The 19494-nt window shown below is 44.8% G+C and overlaps 2 protein-coding genes across 5 annotated transcripts in view; both read left to right on the forward strand.

Annotated features, from left to right (window-relative positions):
- RSPRY1 (ring finger and SPRY domain containing 1) overlaps positions 1–10750 on the forward strand; it is a 281438-nt gene extending 270688 nt beyond the window's left edge. For all 3 annotated transcript variants that reach the window (XM_075715462.1, XM_075715465.1, XM_075715464.1), the window contains one exon: positions 10738–10750. The gene's annotated coding sequence lies outside the window, so the exon portion shown is untranslated. The remainder of the gene's footprint in view (positions 1–10737) is intronic.
- EDC4 (enhancer of mRNA decapping 4) overlaps positions 1550–19494 on the forward strand; it is a 38337-nt gene continuing 20392 nt past the window's right edge. For both annotated transcript variants that reach the window (XM_075715460.1, XM_075715461.1), the window contains exons 1-14: positions 1550–1642; positions 5729–5885; positions 6991–7102; positions 8212–8311; positions 9886–10075; positions 11160–11307; positions 11833–11937; positions 12851–12960; positions 13537–13620; positions 14184–14279; positions 15345–15447; positions 15929–16109; positions 18523–18595; positions 19044–19135. In XM_075715460.1, the coding sequence (XP_075571575.1) occupies positions 1564–1642; positions 5729–5885; positions 6991–7102; positions 8212–8311; positions 9886–10075; positions 11160–11307; positions 11833–11937; positions 12851–12960; positions 13537–13620; positions 14184–14279; positions 15345–15447; positions 15929–16109; positions 18523–18595; positions 19044–19135 (1630 nt within the window). In that variant the 5' untranslated portion in view covers positions 1550–1563. The remainder of the gene's footprint in view (positions 1643–5728; positions 5886–6990; positions 7103–8211; positions 8312–9885; positions 10076–11159; positions 11308–11832; positions 11938–12850; positions 12961–13536; positions 13621–14183; positions 14280–15344; positions 15448–15928; positions 16110–18522; positions 18596–19043; positions 19136–19494) is intronic.

Below are 19494 nucleotides of genomic sequence, written 5' to 3' on the forward strand. Positions count from 1 at the left end.
TTGGCCATACAACTTCTTTTTCCCTCCCTCTCAGCAGCTTTTATAACAGTTTTAGCTCAGTTTTCAATGTTGACAGGTTAGTTCTCAGTGGTTGTATTTTACCAAGGCAAAAGCCTAAAATAATACACAAGGATGACAACAGTCATGGTAGCCTGTAGTTAATCTGCATGACATCTATTATGTTCACCCTCAAAGCTAAACAAGACAGATGTATTTTCTTCATAGGCAGACATGCAGGATGCCAATCCAGCGCTGCCCTCCTGGAGTTTGTATCTGGCTCTAAACTCCTGGCCAGATTCATGCTCTGTGTTGTCTTTCTGGCATCCCTTCATTATAATTTGAGCTGGTACTGCATTTGCTGTGCAGGTTTTTACAGCATGGTTGGCTGTCATGTGTCTTCCACCCTGGAGGTGGTGGTGTTCTACCAGTGAAGGGATTTACTAATCTTTCCAGCATATGAGATGCACAGGAGCAGAATCACATTTGCTTTACCTTCAGACCTCACTTAAGCTATCAGACCCCAATTTTCAAGGGATTAGCATGCCTCGCTGAGCTTGTTTTTGAAGTATATGAACTTGGCATTTCCCTTTTTAATATTGTAGCTCCAGATCTGAATGAAGCCTGGCAGATGAGGGAGGATCTAAGAATAGATCTGGCTTATGAACCTTGCCCTGCAGAAGGATCTAGTCCGTGAGGTCAGGGTAGTCCTTTGAATGACAAGCTCAATAAGCCAAGAGAGAGCTTGCTTAAAAGTCAGGTTCAAGTGAAGGATATGTGCGGCAGGTGTTAGTTTAGAAACCTATCTAAAATGAGATTCTTTTAGACTGCTAAAAGTTCAAAGCAGTTATCTTCTGAAATTGGTCATGTAGGTCTTTCTGGGGCTCTTTTTCCTGCCTTTCTCCACAGAGTCATTCACTCTTGGTTCCTTACCTGGAGGAGACAGACACCAGAGTTCCTGAATCAGTATTGGTTACTATTTTTGACACCTGCATGTGTCAGCTTTGCTGTCTCTTGTCTTTCTACCCATGTTTACTGCATTAGACTGAGCCCTAGTAACCTCCTGAGTCAGGAGGCCTGGGGGGAGAGATGGTGAAAGCTGCCTGTAGTGGGAGGGAAGGCTGGGCAGCTGTATGGGATTATTTTCCCCCCCTAATCAACCTGACTTAACCCTTTATGAGTGTGACTTTAGGTATCCTCTCGTGGTGTTGCACGTAGCGGGAAATCACGTTGGCTGTAACACCCGAGGGGGCCAGGGCCGGTGTAGGCCCTTGAGGCCTGCGGCAACCGCCTCCCCCTCAGCGCTCGGCAGAGTCCTGGCCCCGCGGGGAGGAGGAAAGGGGCGGCAGCAGCTCCCGGGCCGCGGCTGCCGGGGCTGCCGGTCCTGGCGCTGCCGCCCGGGGCCGGACTGGCTCCGCCCCCGCCGAGGCCGGAACCCCCCGTCCCGGCGGCAGTTTCCGCCCGGCGTACTAGGCCCGGACCGGAGGCGGAAGCGTGGGTGGCGGGCCGGGCCGGGGCAGCGCGGTGGCGGTTGTGCGGGCGGCGGCGGGAAGCGGGCCGGACCCCATGGCCTCCTCCTCCAGCATCGACATCGAGGACGCGACCCAGCACTTGCGAGACATCCTCAAGCTGGACCGGCCGGGAGGTGAGGGGCCGGGACCGAGGGGGCGCGGGAGGCCGCCACCGGCAGGCCTGGGCGGGGCCGCCGCACAGGGCCGGCGGCCGCGCTGCCCTGTCCCGGGCCGGGGCTGCGGGACCCTCCTCGGCCGGTGTGCCGCTGCTCCGCCGTCTGTCAGGGGGCCGCGCTCCGGGGCTGGGCCCGTCTCGGGGTGCCAGTGGCATCGTCCTCCGCCGGCTCCGTCCCGCCCGGGGCGAGGGGGGGTCCCACTCGGCCCTACCTCTCTCCCCGAAGAACCCGGGAGCCAGGCGGGAGGTGTGTACCAGACGGGTAAGGAGAGGAGCCAGCGACCCAGCTTGAGGACCGTCGCTGGGAGATATGGGAGAATATTTTTGCTGCTGAACAGAGCGGGAGCAGTTCGGACCTAGAGCTCGCTGCTGCGGGTCTCTGGGCTCTTTTTATCTGAGAGGTATTGCCGCTGAAAACTGAACAGCACTGATCTCCTCGACCCGAGTCTCCCTCCTGTGTTAAGAATGCTTTGAATTTTTCCCAAGGTGTTTTGCTGAGTTCAGTGGAAGGGGCTATCAGGCATCCCTCAGATCAGTGCTATCCTCAAACCTGATGAGTTAATGGTCTGAAGGAGCCTGAGACCATGAACATTTTGCAAAAAAACTTAGCTTCTGGGCAGAGGACAGAATTTATGCCCGTGTTGTGTTCCTGTTGAGGAAAAGGCAGGAATAACGTAGCTTTTAAGTGTCCTGAGAGTCAGTACGAATGTGCTGCCTCCAAAGCGACTGCCACGTGTGCTGCGTTTTGCTTGGCCAAAAGGGTGAGAGGTTGGATGCAGGATTGTTGTGGGAGGCATGTAGAAGCACATGGGGTGATGGAGCAAACCTACAGGAAACCAGCTTCATTAGTTTTACTACCCATAGAGAAACTTCTCATTATTTGAAGTAATTTCTGTTGTTTCTGGAGCACTTAGGTGCTCCCAGATTATAATTCTTACAAGAAAATACATTTTTTCCTTCACAGTGCAGTGCTCTGTACTTGAAAGACTGAAAGGAGACTCAGTGCAGGGATGGGGAACACTTGTTTCACAAGCAATTTCTGACCTGAAAGGATGTGTCATGGTTGGGAAATGGTTGGGAGTTGTTTCTGTTCTCTCAAGGTAGCCTGAGTTTCCCCAGAAGCAGCTTCTCTTGCTGGCTGAAGCAAAGGAGTTATTTACTGAGTACGGCTTGCTTACTTTCATTTTGCTTCTTTCCTGTTCATGCTTTTTATACCTTCTCTGTCAACTCTAGTCCACAAGAAGGCAGTTGAGAGGAAGAGGAGCAAATGGACAGTAAGTCAAGCAGAAATCATTGCCTGGATAGTAGCAAATAGACTTGAACGAACTGGACATAATAAAGTGAAGAGCAAGAGTACTTGTTTGTCAACTGAAAGCCTCTGAAAATCCTGGTAGGATGTCAGAGGAAAGGGAAACTGGGGCATCCTTCAAGGCTTTTAAAGGAGAATAGAAGCAGCCTCATGAATTGCATGTGTAGGGCTAGTCTTGTCTGGCACAAAGGTGCTGTGGTCAAGGTCCTCTCTAGTTCTAGTTTCTGTAATACTCTGGGTTTCACTTAATATCCAGCAGAGACTGGCGTAGCTGCTTTTCAAGGTTATTGCTACGAAGAAAGTTTTGCAGTACTAGGTTCACGTAGCTATAAGCAGCATTATGTTATCGTGGGTGCTGTCCAGGCAGATGACAAGAAACATTCCCCACTCTAAAGAGTTTACAACTGTCATAACGCTTTTTAGTTCTGCTGGTTTCGGTGATCGTGAAAATGCGATCCACCACCAAAGTCTCTCTTGACACAGTTTTCTCTCAGTTTTGGCGAACATCCTCCATTGCTTCAGAAGCTCTGTCCTTTTTTGATGCTGTGCCCTCAGCAAGGGGATGCTGCATGATCAAACCATGGAACTCCGAGCTGGAGCACGTAGACAGGCTGTCAATGCCAGCGTGCTATGGAGGAGAGTCCCTGCTGGTGTTTTGGGCAGGATCCTTCAATCCATGCTGAAATCTCTGCTGATAACCAGGTGTTACATGGGCTCACCCTACTCATGTGGTGTTTATCAGGGAAGTCACTGTTCAGTATGAAGTAGCATCCCTGATGTGGGGTGGGGGTCAGAGCAGGAAGAGTTCAGTATCTCGGCTCTGATTGCTCCTGCTTTCCTGCCCTTTAAAAAGGTAATGAATATGACCACACTTCTTTCCCTTTGAAGGCCAGTACTAGTTTAGGTTAATACTTTGTTTTGTTCATGTACCTACTAAACACTGAGCCTCTTCCCTTCTTTTATGCCTTCAGGACAGTGTGCAGGCAGCACCTGTGCTTGTCTGACTCCGACTAAGACAGAGTGATGGGCTAAGGCCATTCCTGAATGTCAGTGTACTGTTATGCCCATCAGCCTCTGTGGAGTGTTTTGTCGTTCCCCTTCCCATGGAGTGAACATCACCGTCCTGCTGTCCATAACAGAGCAGAGCAATGTGAGCCATTCCTGTTGCTGCAAATAGAGCAAAGAATGTATCATCTTTCTCTGGCAGCCTGGATGCTTTTTCTGTAGTGAATGTTTTCCTGCTTTTGGTCACAAGGGATAAATTGTAGTCAATGGAAGTTGCTGCAACTGGACAAGCACCCACCATGTGCTGTGGGAATAAGGCGCACATCTTAATCTTGCAACAGCAAGCGCAGCACAAATGTGTTAGGTGGTTACAGGATCGCATTCCTTGGCCTGAAGTTTCCTTGTGCCGTGTGAGCGCTGCTGCTGTTTTTCTGCAGTGCAGGTAAATTGAGGTGAGCGCCCAAATGGTCTCTGCATTGGGATACCCTGTTGCTGCACAGGCTTTTTCTGTCCATAGCATAGTTGCAGATTTAATGACTCTGTTCATAAACAGGCAAGTTTTAAATATTCTTCTGGCAAATGAATAATAGTTGCAGTTATTTCTGTAGGCAGCAGTGCTCATCCTGGTATGTTAAAACCTGTTTGGTAACTGAAAGCTTGCCTTGCCTTCAAAGGACATGCCTCTTGCCCACAGTTATGTTTAGGTTTGTTACGTGTGCCGTAACAGTGGAGCTTTTGGTCCTGGGAGCAGCCATTTTGCAAGAGCTCAGCAGCAGTTGTTACCTGGCAACAGTATATGAAATTTCAGTTTCCAAAGCCAGTGAAAATTTCAAGCGAGGATTTTGCTGAGACAGGAGGCTTTGACTTCGGTGTACTGATGTGTAAGTGCAGATGGAGTGGGCTTGCTTTTCAGTAGGGATCGTCAACTATTTACCTTGCTAGTGAAATAGAAGAGTCTCTTTCACCCCTTGTTACATCTGTCCTCTTCTAAAAGCCTTCAGAAGGCATGGAGGCCATTAGGCAACTTGTGCTAGGTCAAATATATGAAGTCAGGGCACATGCACTCTTCAAAGCACAGCTGAAACTCTGAACAAATGGTTGCTTTGTGCAAAACTTGAGCGCTGTAAACTTCTATGTAGCTAGTCCACCAAGGGAAAAATATGGGAATCCCATAGGCACAGCTGCACAGTTTGATAGCTAAGTTACTTGAACACCTGGACTTTGAGGTCATTTCTCAGTCAGAAGCTAGTTCTGGAAAGTAACAAATGTATTATTTCCAGCCAACCCCAAATGTTGCAGCTATCCACTGTATTGCTGGACTGCAGAGATCTCTCTGCAGGCATGGGTTTGAAATGACTCTTCAAGAACCCTTTGGTCTGGCACATGATTCAGTAAATCTGAATTACCAGCTTAGTCTTTCTGATCGAAGACTATTTGCTCCTTGAACCTGCTAAGTTCCTCATACCTGTTCTTTGGTGTTTTTCTGGTCTGTTAGGATTGCTTGTGTCAGAAAAGAGCTATGACTTCACTCGTTTGTGTGGAGATAAGTTTCTTACATGGGAGGCCTCTTACACATCCTTTTTGGAGAAGAATGCTTTTCCCAACCAATTCAGCATATTCTACCTGATAGATGAGTAGAACCTGACAAAAAACATCTGGAGGTAGTGTATTTCATACAGTGCTATTTCCTTTAAATGGATATTGTGCAGAGTTGGTTGTGCTTTTCCCTAGGTTCAGTGAATGAGAACCAGAGACCATCAAATTCATATAATGGAGACCTGAATGGACTGCTGGTGCCTGATCCCATTGTGGCCGGAGATGGACCTTCTTTGGCTAAGCCAGTGCATCGCAGCATTTCTCTGGCAGCCCTGCAGGAGAAGCAAGTCATGTAAGTTTTGTTGAAAAGAGGCTGAGAGTGAATAGAAGACGGTTAAAAATTAGTTCTGGTGAGCATGGACAAGCATGCTGGGAATCTGACATTGAATTTTACGTTGAGTTCAGGTGGCAATTGTGAGTCCATGCTATTGGTCAGAGCTTTTGTAGCTTTTGTGATGCTGATGCATGGAGCCTGCCATCCCTGCTGCTCAGGAACTGAAGAATATCAGCAGAGCTGTTTAGGGAGAAGGGGAGCAGGACTGGTCGCATGGTGGACACTGCAAGTCAAGATGGAGGTAAATTAGCAGGGCTCTGGGTGGAACTTAACGTCCTCATATAGACCTCCAGCTGGACTCTTTCAGAGACCCAAGTTACCTGAGTGGTAACTTATACCAGTTTGTAGTACAGTAGACATTGTATTTGTCAAAGTATTTCTTTCCATGTAACTTAAAACAGGACAAATGAGCTAGATTTCTACCTAACTCTTTGCTGAGTTGTGCATATACATCGGTGTGTTTTGGACAGTACCTGTGCTTTTACTGCTTATATGCAAGAGAACATAAGCATATAGAATACTTTGGATTTGTCGTGGGAGTAGTAATACAAATCCACAGCTACAAATCCCCATCAGTCTAATTAGTGTAATGCTTGGCTTCATGTGGTGACTCTTAACATCAGAACTGGTGTAAATAGCTTTTGTTTGGGTTCTCTGGTCATTGTTTTGAGAGAGGATGCTGTGAGAACCATGAGCAATGTACACTGTTGTTGATGAGGTTCAAGTGGTTGGCTTTGGTCTCTTTGTTGGGTAGTAAAGGCTGCTCTAACCAAATGTAGTTCTGTGCTCAAGTCAGATAGACTAATGGACTGTGAGAAGAGACGGGAGGTTTTTAAGCTGAACAAACCAGGTGTTTGGAGCTCTCAAACCTGTGACGCGTGGAGAAGGGAGACTCTGAAAGTAGTTTCTGGTTTCAGTTGTTCAGGTCAAACCTCCTAGATGCACAGATACTCCTGCATTGCTGTTAAAATTATGAATAGTAAATATCTGACCTCTGCTCTCTTCCTGTGAGTCCAGTCTGATTTCTGCCCCCCCACCCCCCCCACTTTGTTTTTCTTAAAAGCTGCCTTTCTGGTGATGACAGCTCCACTTGTGTAGTGATATCAGCAAAAGATGTGGAGATAGTGGCCAGCAGTGATTCCAGCATCACCAGTAAGGCCAGAGGGAGTAACAAGGTAAGGAACAAGAGAAAGCGTAGTTCTGTCTTTTTTTTTTAGTCACATCAGCTCATGCTTGAATATTTTAAACAGAAATTACTGTCTTCTTTCCTGTCTTATAGGAGCTTTTAATTAGGTAGAAGTTTGACAAAGAGCTTAACAAGGCGGGGAAAAAATTGGAGCAGTATCTTGTAGCTGATTGTTGCTGTTATTCCAGAGTCTGGTCAAGTTATCGTCTAATTTTCAGGAATAAGTCCATGATCTAAGCTGTAGGTTCCTGAGAAAGTGCCCTTCCTTCACAAACAAGCTTTTCCTGCTGATTGTTTCTTCACTGGAAGGTCTTCACTATGGAGGGAGGGCTGCTCTTGATAGCTTGCTAGCCTCAGTCCTGCTGAGGGCCCTACCCAGCAGATCAGAGCTGCAGAAGAACCAATATGCTGAGATTAGTACTAGTGCTGTAGCAGAGTACTAAGACATGCTGAGAACAAATGCTAATAATTAGGAGAAAGCGCTCTGGTCTTGATCCTCTTGGCACTTTTTGTATCATTCTGTTCCTTGATGTGCAGTGAATTAAGGGACCACAGGGATCATAAATGAATAGTGTACTATGTTATCATTGTTTTTCATAGATAATACTAAAGATAAAAATGAAAGGGAGGATAATTTCCATAATTTCCATAGTTTTTCTTAATTCTTTGCTCGCAGAGACAATGCTTATCAAATAAGACCAGGTCTCAGTTTCTTGGAAAGCAGTATTAAAACTAAAAAGCAACTGCCCATGCGGCAAATGTGTTTCTATATTTCAAAAAAGTTTCCAAGAACTCAGACAGAGTGCTAACAAAGAGGTAAAGGCTGCCTCACTGTAGTTGCAGGGTAGAGTGGTGTTCTGCAGTGTGACAAATTCAGTGAGTTGCATTCCTTCTTGTAATGGAAGGAAATATCCATCAGCCTCCAGAACTTTGAATGTTCAGAGCTCTGCTGCCTGGTATTCAATGTACAATATTCTGATAGTTTCCTGTTAAGCATTACAGATCTTCCCTGGAGGAAATCATATATTTGGCAAGTTTGTTCCAGGAAAAAGCTAATTCCAAACAGTTCTCGTATTTTGTTTTCTTTCTCTTGAGCAGGTGAAAATACAGCCTGTTGCTCGATATGACTGGGAGCAGAAATACTATTATGGCAATCTGATAGCTGTTTCAAACTCTTACCTGGCTTATGCTATTAGAGGTGAGAAACTTTCTTGTCTTGGATGTGATTTGTATTCTTTTGCTCTGGGTATCTCTAAAAGAGGCAAAGTTTGCATCAGAAGAAGGTAACTGGCAATAATTGAAACACTTCTTGTAATACCAAGATCAGGGTGCTGTTGTAGTGAGAGCGTAAGTGAAGCTGGAGCTCAGGGGGAGGGAAGAGTTCGTGGTGTAGGAGAGTTTCCACTGAGAAGGAAAGCTTTTCTGAAGTTAGAAATGAAAGAGAAGGACTCACTGGGGATGGAGGAAAAGCTGAAGGATTACATTGGTTTCACTGGACAGTAAGCTGATGTTCAGATTACTCCTCTAATTAAGTATTTCTGCAGTAAACACGCTTCTCTGTAGCTAAGCACAGAAACAGCCCTGTGGTAATTTGAGCTGATAAATGTTTGCAATGGATTTGCTTGCATAAATTTTGAGTTGAGTTTAAGGCTAAATTTAGATGAGCCAAAGAGCAATGCAGATGCAGTGTATTTTGCAGTAGGAAGGGAGAGAAAAGCAGAACAACAACAGGGAAAGCTTGTTTCACAACATACATGAAACAAATGAACACTTAGTCATCTGCAATGTCTCTTTCTGCTCTCATATAAGCACACAGTGTTTGGGGCTCCATTGGCTCTTCCCTTTCTTCTTAGTTTTAAGACTTGTCATTTTGTCTGGCCTTTTATGAAATCTACTATTCTGCTTCTGTGTTTTTTGCTAGCTGAGGTTATTTTAGAGCAGCTTTAGGGTGTCTCACCCTTTTCTTAAATTACTAAAGCTTGGGTGCAGTAACACTATGGAAAGCTGAGTGGTCTGTTAGGTCTGGATTGGGCATCAAGAAGTGGAAACAACAGGGTGTCCATAAGACTGCCTGCATTATGTTTGTCTGAAATGGGGAAGTTGAAAACTTTGCTTGGTGTGTGCGTGCTCTAAAGCATGTTCTTTTCAGTCATGCAAGCCAAAAAGCAGTACTTTTTGCTAGATGGGTGTTCATGCTTTTTACGCTCCCCTTACAGATGGCATATCTGAGCTACCTGCCTCTCAGTGACTCCTTTTCTCCACTTACTGAAAATGAAATTGCAATTAAAATTAATTCACTGTCACTGGAGGTCAGTCTTGGAGGTTTAGTAGCTTTGTCATGAGCCCAGGATAAAGATTTAGGCTTACATTTAATGAAGGCACCTTTCATGAGAATTATCCTGGGAATCATGAGAAGTCAACTCCTGTTGACTTTTTAAGTAGAGCAACTTAGAATTTGAGGTGCTCAAGAAATTGTAGAAGAAACAGGGAATTAAGTTGCCCCTTACAAGACAGGCAGACTCCTTCTTGATGCTGCCGTTCCAATCTTCTGCACCAAAGCTGAAAAGTGCAGTGGGTATTTGTGCGTGTATCCTGGGTCTTGAAAGGGCTTGTTAACATGGTACCTATTGATATGGGTTTTTGGTGTGTTGCCAGTGACAGCTGATGGTGGGATGGGTGCTGGAAATTACAAGCTGATGGCTGGAAACAAAGGCAGTCCTGTGGGGAAACTGCACAGCTAAATGATGACTTCTCCCTCTGTCTTTTTTGCAGTTGCCAGTAATGGCTCCGCTATGGTGCGGGTGTTGAGCGTCAGCACTGCTGAGCGGACCTTGCTGAAAGGATTCACAGGCGGTGTGGCAGACCTGGCTTTTGCTCATCTCAACTCCAACCAGCTGGCATGCCTGGATGAGGCTGGCAACCTTTTTGTCTGGCGCCTGGCCATGGATAAAGAAAAAATCCAGTATCTTGTCAAAATACGTCTCGTAACAGTCTTTGTGTAATCGTTAGATGTGAATGCAGCCTCAAAATTGCAACTTACTGCATGGCCTTTTCAGAATAGCAGCTTGCAGGGGGAAGGTCAATAGTTATGCCCCTTCCAGAATATCAAATCTGTCAACCTGTGCCTGCATTCATCACAATCATTATGCGAAATTGCATGTAACTTGAAATTCTAGGAGTGATGCCTCAGTGCTCCTTCTGGTCCAATAAAAAGTAGTCATTGAGAAGTATCAGTCTGTACTATCTGGCCTTACACAGGGACAGTGTCACCTCGACCATGTGACAAAGCTTTTTATTCACATTTGTCTGGTTCTAACTCTTTTCCTCAGTTACTTTTCTGGGGAGGAGGATGTAATACTTCCCTCCCGCTCACTATCTTCCTTCCAAACCTGTCATCTCTCTTCTTTTGGTGGTCCTGAAATTTATTTTCAGTGTTTGATTCATTGCCCTAAGTCTTTTCCTTTTTAATTGCTAGGAGTGACTGCTCAGTGCTTTTGGGAAGCACGTCAGTCTGTGGGATATGTCATCTAAGGTTGTGGCTTCTTAGTTTTAATGGTATACCATCATTTCAAAAGCCCATCATTTCAGAAGCAACTGGAGCAAAGATGGTTGTAGTTGTTTAAGATCTGATTTGTATGGGTGGACCAGAGCACTCAGCCTGGGGCAACGTGGTAGCTTTTTGGTCTTTCAGTGGTAACGTTGCTGTGCTAGCTGAAATCATTTGATCTGTCCATTAGCAGTCATGTGGATTGCACATTCAGATGTGTGTGTGTCCTGTTGTGCTTATCCTGTCCCTGTCTGCAGCCTGCAAGAGAAAATTGTAAGACTCTATTAACTTTTGTAAGCCTAACCTCGTCTTCCAGTGAAGAAATGCTACCTTGCCACCTTTCTTAGCAGAATCCTTTTATCTGATTTCTTTTTGAATCTCAATGATCCAAAAAATCTTGAGGTTTAGTAGTATTTACCAGAGGACCAGGCCTGAACAGGTTATTGCTGAGTGTCAGTAGCACTGCCAGAATATTGTGTTTCTTAACTGTGGTGATCAGAGAGGAGATCTTGGTTAACATCAAGCGACCTGACAATACCCCGTTGAACACCTCTCGAAGAATCATCTGGTGCCCTTTCATCCCAGATGATAATGAGGAGAGTGGTGAAGAGGGAAGTCAGACATTGGCTTTGTTACATGAGGACAGGGTAAGAAAACCTTGCTTTTGAAATGTTGTCCCTTATTAGAGGCAAAGAATCTAATGAAGGAAAGAACCGATATGGTAAAGGCTTCTGTCTGGTCTGTGCTGGGCATCCTCCCATAATACGAAATGTGGGATTCCTTTCTTCCAAGGAGAGGTCATGCTGATCTTTCTTCAGGGCTCAGGAGGAAGGAAAGTGATAACTTCTGCTTGCCATTAAATAGTGGGACCACTAGAAACAATTTGGAGGGCCAGAGGCATCACTCATCTGCTCAGGCTGAGCCAGTTCCCAGGAGAGGGGGATTGGTGAGCCACAACTACAACTGCCAAGAGTGGTTCCCTGTGCTTATGTATAGCTGGGTGTCAGGAAAGCATCTAATGGCCAAATTGGGTGGAAATGGGAAGGTTTGTGTCACGTATTTGCCATTGGGCTGGTATGTCAGGATATAAGATAAGGATATAAGAAATTCTCTACTGGATCAGACCAGTAGTTGTAGAAATAAACCTGTGTGCCCACATGTTTGTTTTCCAGGCAGAGGTGTGGGATTTGGACATTATCCGAACAAACAACAGCTCCTGGCCGGTGGAAGTGCCTAGCATCAAAGAAGGCTTCATCGTAGTGAAAGGCCACAGCACGGTATAAACCCATTTTGCTTTCTTTACTGCCATCCATAGGTGATTGCTGCAGATCACTTAGGTTTTCTGTGGGTTATAGTGTCTCAGGAGCTGCAGTTTTTAGGACAGTTGGCTGTAAAAAAAAAAAAGTTTCTTACCCATCCACACTATCACCCACACCTACGGGCTATGTACACACGCTATGGGTAAGTAACCTTTGTTTAAAGAGCCAAGGTGAATGTGTAGTCATTTGCTTTGAAAACAGCTCTTGAAAAAACTCATCTGTATTTCCAAGGGCCTGTTTGACAACCTGCACTGTATTTCTACTATTTTGTTACATCTCTTGGTAAATGGAACCACTGCAGTGGTTTACTGCTGGATGAAAAGGGGAAAATTAAGACTGATGTCATCTATATTCTTCTCTGATTTCCCTAATGAGTATAGTTATATCTGTGAGTACAGTGGACCAGGACTGCAGCTAAGTAATAGGTGATTATTCTGAATATAAAAAAAACAACTGGAAAGAGTCCAATTTCACTTCTTGAACAGGATGATAGCAAAGTAATTGTATCGCTTAGATGAAACAATTATGATTGTGAAACAATAGGACTGTGAATAGCCAGAAGATCCCAAACCAAAATGAGCTCTGTTCATAACATGAGTAACAGTGGGAACAGTAGCAGCACAATCCATTGTACTTAAATTTGCTGTCTGGAAAAGGTGATTGTTAATTATTATTACACAAAAAAGCCCTGTCAATTCTTCTGTGAAGGGTTAAGTTGCCTGGTGACATGTCTGTTTGGAAATCACTCTGACCTCATGTACTAACAGACTGTTAGTCAAATTCCTGTTTGAAGAGAGTACTCTTTCTCCATGAAGAGCTATAAAATCACTTTTCTGTGTCTTTTGGTTTCTCCCCCGCCTTCTCTGTTTAGTGCCTGAGTGAGGGAGCACTTTCTCCAGATGGAACTGTGTTGGCCACAGCAAGCCATGATGGTTTTGTCAAATTCTGGCAGATCTATATTGAGGGGCAAGACGAGCCAAGGTAACTGGAGAATTAGAAAATGAAGGATCTTGGAAGAGAGAGCAGCATTTTCTGATAATTTCCTTGTTACAGAATTGCCTGCAATGGTCATTCTCAGAACTTTATAAAGATATTCTATATAGGGTGAATGTTAGTGAAGTAATTTGTTGCAGAAGAGTTGTATCACTGAATGTCATGTATGTTCAAGGTTTGGTGAACTTAGAGCTGTGTCTGGAAGCAGGAGTTCTGTGCTTTGCACAGGCTGTAGTCAAACTCTTGCACTGTCCCTGTAAATGGACAAAGCTCTGAGCTGTTCTTCTCCATGTTGACTTATTTTATGTATTGTGCCCTTGTTAAGACACCAAACCAAATACCAACGCATGATTTCTTCTTTTTTTTTTTTTGATCACAAATAGATTGTGCATGGGCTGTGATCTCCTTATTTTATGTAAGCCTGTAAACAGCTACAGGCTGGTAACACTTGGTGGCTGCTGACTTAATGCTGTCTTTGGACAAGGGGTAATGTGTTCAGCGCCTGCCTTATATATTCCTTATTTACTACTCCTGCACACTCAATCTTTTCTAATTCTTTCTTAGGTGTCTTCACGAGTGGAAACCCCATGATGGCAGGCCTCTTTCCTGCCTGCTCTTTTGTGACAACCATAAAAAACAAGACCCAGAGTAAGTCCCCAATCCCATACTTGGATTATCAAGGTTTAGTGGTGTCTTCTAACTCTACCTTTGGAGGGTTCCTTGTAACTGCATTGTACTTGTAAAAAAATGAATGTTGTGGCAGAGGCAGGTCCTGTCCCCTTTGTAGTCAGTTTTCTAGTGATGGAGAAATAAATAAGGCTCTGGAGCACAGTATAAAGTGACCTTAATTCTAGTGTCAATTCCATGAAAGCAATGAAAATTCAAAATTGATGAGTCCTTTCAGGTTTGTGTTATGGTCAGTTTTAACTTGCCTGTTATCCTCCAAATTTCTACTACAGTTGATTAAAAAGTGACTGTTTTGGTTTTTAATTTTTATTCTTTCTTCAGTCAGTTGTAGCCTTAAGGTTCTTGAGAGCTATGAGAGCTATAATGGTTTCTAATCTGCCTCAGACGCAGAGATTTTCTGGGAACTTTAACACATGGTTGGGTAAAATCAGCTATGGGCAGCTTGTGAGGAAGTCTTCTGTGAAACATGCTTATGAGAAGGACCAGATCTTCTTTAAGACAACTTAATTCTGTTGTCCCTGCAGGGTTCCTTTCTGGAGATTTCTCATCACAGGAGCAGATCAAAATAGAGAACTGAAGATGTGGTGCACTGTGTCTTGGACCTGTCTACAAACTGTGCGGTAAGTGTTGATATGATGACTCTCCTGATGGGTTGGATTTACTTTGAGCAGTGGTTTGTAACAAAGCTCTCAATTTCCAGGTATGATTACTTTGCAAAGGTTATCCTTGATCTCCAATGGAGTCTACTCTAGCCCTAGTTAGAGCCTCCTCCTTTGCCAATCTGACCTATCTGTTGAAAGTTGTCAGGGCGGTGACAGACTGTCGGGTCAAGCTTTGGCAAGGCGTGGGAGGTTGATCCTTTTATACAGTCTCGTTGGTGTTACCAAGACCTGTTGTTTTCAATTTGGTCTGTAGGGCACAGACATACCTGTAGCATGAGGAGGGGCGTTCCAAATTACACTCCTTGAGAGCTTTCTTCTGTGGAAATACTAGACATTCAATAACCTATCTAGGATCTCTTCCTCTTACTGATTTTTCTGATTTAAATAATGAGAGGCTGCTATGTTGACAGAGCTTAAGCGGTTATACAAGGCTTATTTGCCAAACCATATGGGTCCAGAAGTTCAAATTCCACTTTAGTCCATCCCTTCACTCAACTTGTTATGTTCCTTGGTTTTACTTTTCTGCTGGTGGATCATGGCCTCTCTGATCACATGCATGTGTAAAGCCGCTTCTGAATTGCCTTCTTAAAATGAGAAGAGTATGGCATGCAGCCAAGTGCTGCTTTTTCCGCCTTGTACTACAGAAGGTCCAAAACCTGTAGAAGGGTTATTTTGGCTTGGTAGATTTTTGTTTTTAAATCTGTAGCATTGGCTCCTGTCCTCCTGTGAATGTAGAACATGTTAACTAATGACAAACTGTCATCTTTCATTTAAATGTTCAGAATCTATATCTAGTTCCTATTCTGTGATCTCCGTGCTGAAGTCAGTACTGGTCACTTAGCTGAAGTCAGCACTGATTTCTGCAATGATGTTTTTGTTCTAGTGGGTGGTTGCACTGTAGTATGGCTGTAAACTTAAGATTTTTTTTTTTTTTTTTAACTAATGCAGTTTCATAGCAGTCATTCTGGTTGTGCTAATCTGCCTTGCTTTCTGCACCACCCTCCCTCTTGTTTGTGGATCTAGCTTTTCTCCTGATATCTTCAGCTCCATGAGTATTCTTCCCAGCCTGAAAGTCTGCCTGGACCTCTCCGCAGAATATCTGATACTGAGCGATGTGCAGAGAAAAGTAGGTGGTTCATTTTATTGCTGGCTGTATGGGTAATGGTGACAGAAGGAGAAATGACCATCTGTCTGACTGATTCTGCTCCCTTGGTCTAGGATTTGCACATTAATAGCTAAAAATGCAGAGGCTGGCCTCAACTATTTCACCATAAGATGTCAAATGGTAACAATTCAGCTGATTAATCCTGAGGAGCCTGAAGGATTATTTCTCACCCTAAAGTAAAGCTCTCATTTGGAGATACCTGTGTCTGGCACAGTACAATTGAGTTCCTGGTCAACATTGACTCAGATAGGAGTGTGCTTATTGTGGTTCCCTTGAGTGTTCTGTTCAAATTTAAATGGTCCAGGCTTTCTTTATTCCTCGTGTTATTTCCATTGTTCCAAGTCTTGTTCAGGTGCTAGGCTTTGTAGTCTAGACGCATGGTCTAGCTAGACTCATGGTCTGCTCGGAAAGCCCAGTGATTTACTGTTTCTGATTCTTCCAGGTCTTGTATGTGATGGAGCTGATGCAGAACCAAGAGGAGGGCAAAGCTTACTTCAGTTCCATTTCTGAGTTCCTCCTTACCCACCCAGTCCTAAGCTTTGGCATCCAGGCAGTGAGCCGCTGCCGGTTAAGACACACCGAAGTGCTCCCAGCAGAAGAGGAAAATGACAACTTGAGTGTAGGTAGGTGGTGAAGAGAATTTGGCTGCTGTGAGATCAGGACTTCTTTCCTGACTGGTTCTGGCTTTCTCATAAAAGGCTGGCTCTCCTCTTAGTCTGTATGAAATACATCCTATGCAGCTAGAGTACATCAGGGAAACATAGTAGAGTTGGCTACAAGGGACCTCTGGAGGTCTCTGGTCCAACCTGCTGCTTGAAGCAGGGCTATTGCTGGTGGCAGATCAGGTCACCTGTGGCTTCATCTAGTTGCATGTTGAAGGCCCCCAAACATGACATTTCTGTCTCTGCTCTGGTGCCCTGTCCCAGGGCTGCACCCCTGCCTAAAGAAAGTATTTCTTAATACTGAACGTGAACCTCCCAACCCAGATTGTAGCCATTGCCCCTTACCACACAAATTCCACTGAGGTGTTTCCATTGTTAAAAAAAACATTCCAGGGCTGTGTGAGCTTAAGTGCTGCGAGTGACACTTTGGTTAAGGTACAAGATTAGCTGCTCGGTATCCGAGCTGTGATCCTTTTGCAATCATGTAGCATCGTTGTCCCCAGCAGGATGCAGGGGACAACTTCCTCTGGCAGCATAGGGTTGTGTCTCCCTCCAGCAAGTTTGATGCAGGCTCACAGGAGCAAAAGGATTCCTGGAAGAACTAGCAGGATATATTTCTGTGACTGCTTGTCTGAGTAAACTGTGTAATTAAACATCAGAGGTGTGAGCACATGGTCTGAGAAACCAACTGCTTGCTTCTGAATCGTGCTGCCTGAGCTGTAACAGATGTGAGAAAAGTACACAGTCTGAGTTGAGGGAAAGGGTGGGATTCTTCGCCGTCACATCTGGAAGGCATATTCCCAAGCCACAAAGCTTCTTGCAACAGAAATGAACAAGTAACTCTCTTTTTAGAGGAGAAACGCATGAGATGTCTTCTTCTGGCCATTACTACAATGAATATGGTAGTGAATCCTGTGGAGAACTGTCCTATGTAGACATTCCTTGATCACTGCCTCTCTTCAACTGTTGGTTTGCTCCTACCCTCCTACCTTTCTGTTAGTAAAATTTGGAAGGATGCTTTGAGTAACATCACATATTTCCTATTGGAAAGATACAGCTGTACTGATAGTCCAGAATGACATGCTTCCCTATGCCATGTCTTGTACATAATTATAGTTAATTCATGTTGTTGTCAATATTAGTGGCATTGCTCTGAAATGCAGAAGGAAAAATGACAGGTACACGTAGCAAGTCAGGAGCAGACTGGGACTGAAGCTTTGGGTCCCTGATTGGTGCTCAGATAATTAGGACAATTTGCATAGGAATGCCTAATAGATTTTTTTTATGGGGAGTTAGGTTTATCTTTTCTACTCTGCCTCCTTAGCTTTGTTAGCAATGAGACTGATACAGGTGTTGAGTGAATGTTGTCAGTGCTGGCTCATGGGAAGTTACTGCAGAGCTCTTCATAACTATAGTTGTTTACAGCCGGGAAGGATGGTTGAGCCCTAGTCTGAACTTCTGTATGATATATATCTAACCAGTCACTTCAACAGCCAGAACAGATCACTGGCAGTTCCAGACCTCAGCTTCTTCCTTTCTACCTAGTGAGGTATCTTTCCAGGCCCGTGCTACCGCCCCCGCTTCCTTAAGGCTCATTTGACTGGATTGGAGCAAATTTGATTGCTCTCACATTGGAAACTAAGGGAGTGTAGGATACACTTTCCCTTAACCGGGTGAATCTTCTTCTGAAGTGGAGAAGTGATGAAGTGAAGAAGTGATGAGACCTCACCTGGAGTACTGTGTCCAGCTCTGGAGCCCTCAGCACAAGAAGGACACGGACCTGCTGGAGCGTGTCCAGAAGAGGGCCACAAAAATGATCCGAGGGCTGGAGCACCTCTCCTACGAGGACAGGCCGAGAGAGCTGGGGTTGTTCAGCCTGGAGAAAAGAAGGCTGCGGGGAGACCTTATTGCGGCTTTTCAGTACTTTAAGGGGGGCCTATAGGAAGGATGGGGGTGATCTTTTTAGCAAGGCCTGTTATGACAGGACAAGGAATAGTGGATTTAAACTAAAGAATAATAGATTTAGACTAGACATAAGAAAGAAATTTTTTACAATGAGGGTGGTGAAACACTGGAACAGGTTGCCCAGAGAGGTGGTAGAGGCCCCATCCCTGACAACATTCAAGGTCAGGTTGGATGGGGCTCTGAGCAACCTGATCTAGTTAAAGGTGTCCCTGCTCACTGTAGGGGGGTTGGGCTAGATGACCTCTAACTGGTCCCTTCCAACCCAAAGCATTCTATGATTAGAATCATAGATTGTGTGAAGCTGTATCATGCTGGTTCTCTGCTGCTGGTTCATCTGCTATGATGTTTTTCTAGTAGGTTGTCTGCAGTTTCCATCCAACTTCATATTTTGCTTTTGTCTTGTTTACAGAAGGTGCTCAGGGAGCTGGGGCTGTTGAATCAGCAGCAGGTGTGCTGATAAAACTCTTCTGTGTGCACACCAAGTGAGTATGCATAGCAGCTACCATGGGCAGCTGTCTGTGGTCATCCTAATCCTGCACTGACCTATAGAAATTTAACTTACCAATTCCTTTTGCTTATAACAAAAACTACTTGGACCTGTAGAGACTTCTAGCTGTGGTGTGTTCAGTATGGCCTTACCAGGAAGTAGCCCTGCATGCTGCTGTGGCAAGCTAGTATTTTTGTCAGCATGAGTACGCAGTGACTTAAGAGTTGTGCTCATGTGTAAGTGCTGGGAAACGCCTCTCGAATACCCTGGATGCCAGAACTGGGTGGCACAGCTGAACAAGGATCAGCTTCCCCTTCTTCTGTCATGGGCAGAAAATGCTAAAGCTTATTCCAAGGAAATCAGTTCCATGAAGAGGAATCTTCTAAGCATTAGACTTCTCTTGGCGATTCATAAACTAATCAGAGATGCCTGTTTTTTTTCAGGGCCCTACAGGATGTGCAGATTAGATTCCAGCCTCTTCACAGTCCTGACATGAGTGCATCCATGCCTTCCCATGGCTCTCATGAAGAATTTGGTGAGCGTTTGTGTTAAATCAGTCTTCAGTGTTGCTGAGCCTTTAGAGGTTGTTGGAGGTGGGGCAGCAAGAGAGCAGCTTTGGGTGCGTCTTTGTAATAGAATAGTGATGTCATTGCATAAATGGTTCTCAATATGGACTAGCTGGGAAGCAGGCCACTTGATCAGAGCCTGGTGTGAGTATGGAATGTGGGGACATGTTAGGCTAGGAGTGCTAATGCTTTGTGCACACTTGAGTTCACCTTCCTAGGTGGTTTGGCACTTGTGCCAGAAACTTGACATTTGTCTCTTGTCAGGTGGAAGACATTACAGTGACACCAGAGCTTTGGGAGTAGAGGGCACTAGGCTGTGTTTAGTGTA

The sequence above is a fragment of the Pelecanus crispus genome, chromosome 8, assembly GCF_030463565.1.
Source record: "Pelecanus crispus isolate bPelCri1 chromosome 8, bPelCri1.pri, whole genome shotgun sequence".
In the NCBI taxonomy this organism is placed as follows: domain Eukaryota; kingdom Metazoa; phylum Chordata; class Aves; order Pelecaniformes; family Pelecanidae; genus Pelecanus; species Pelecanus crispus.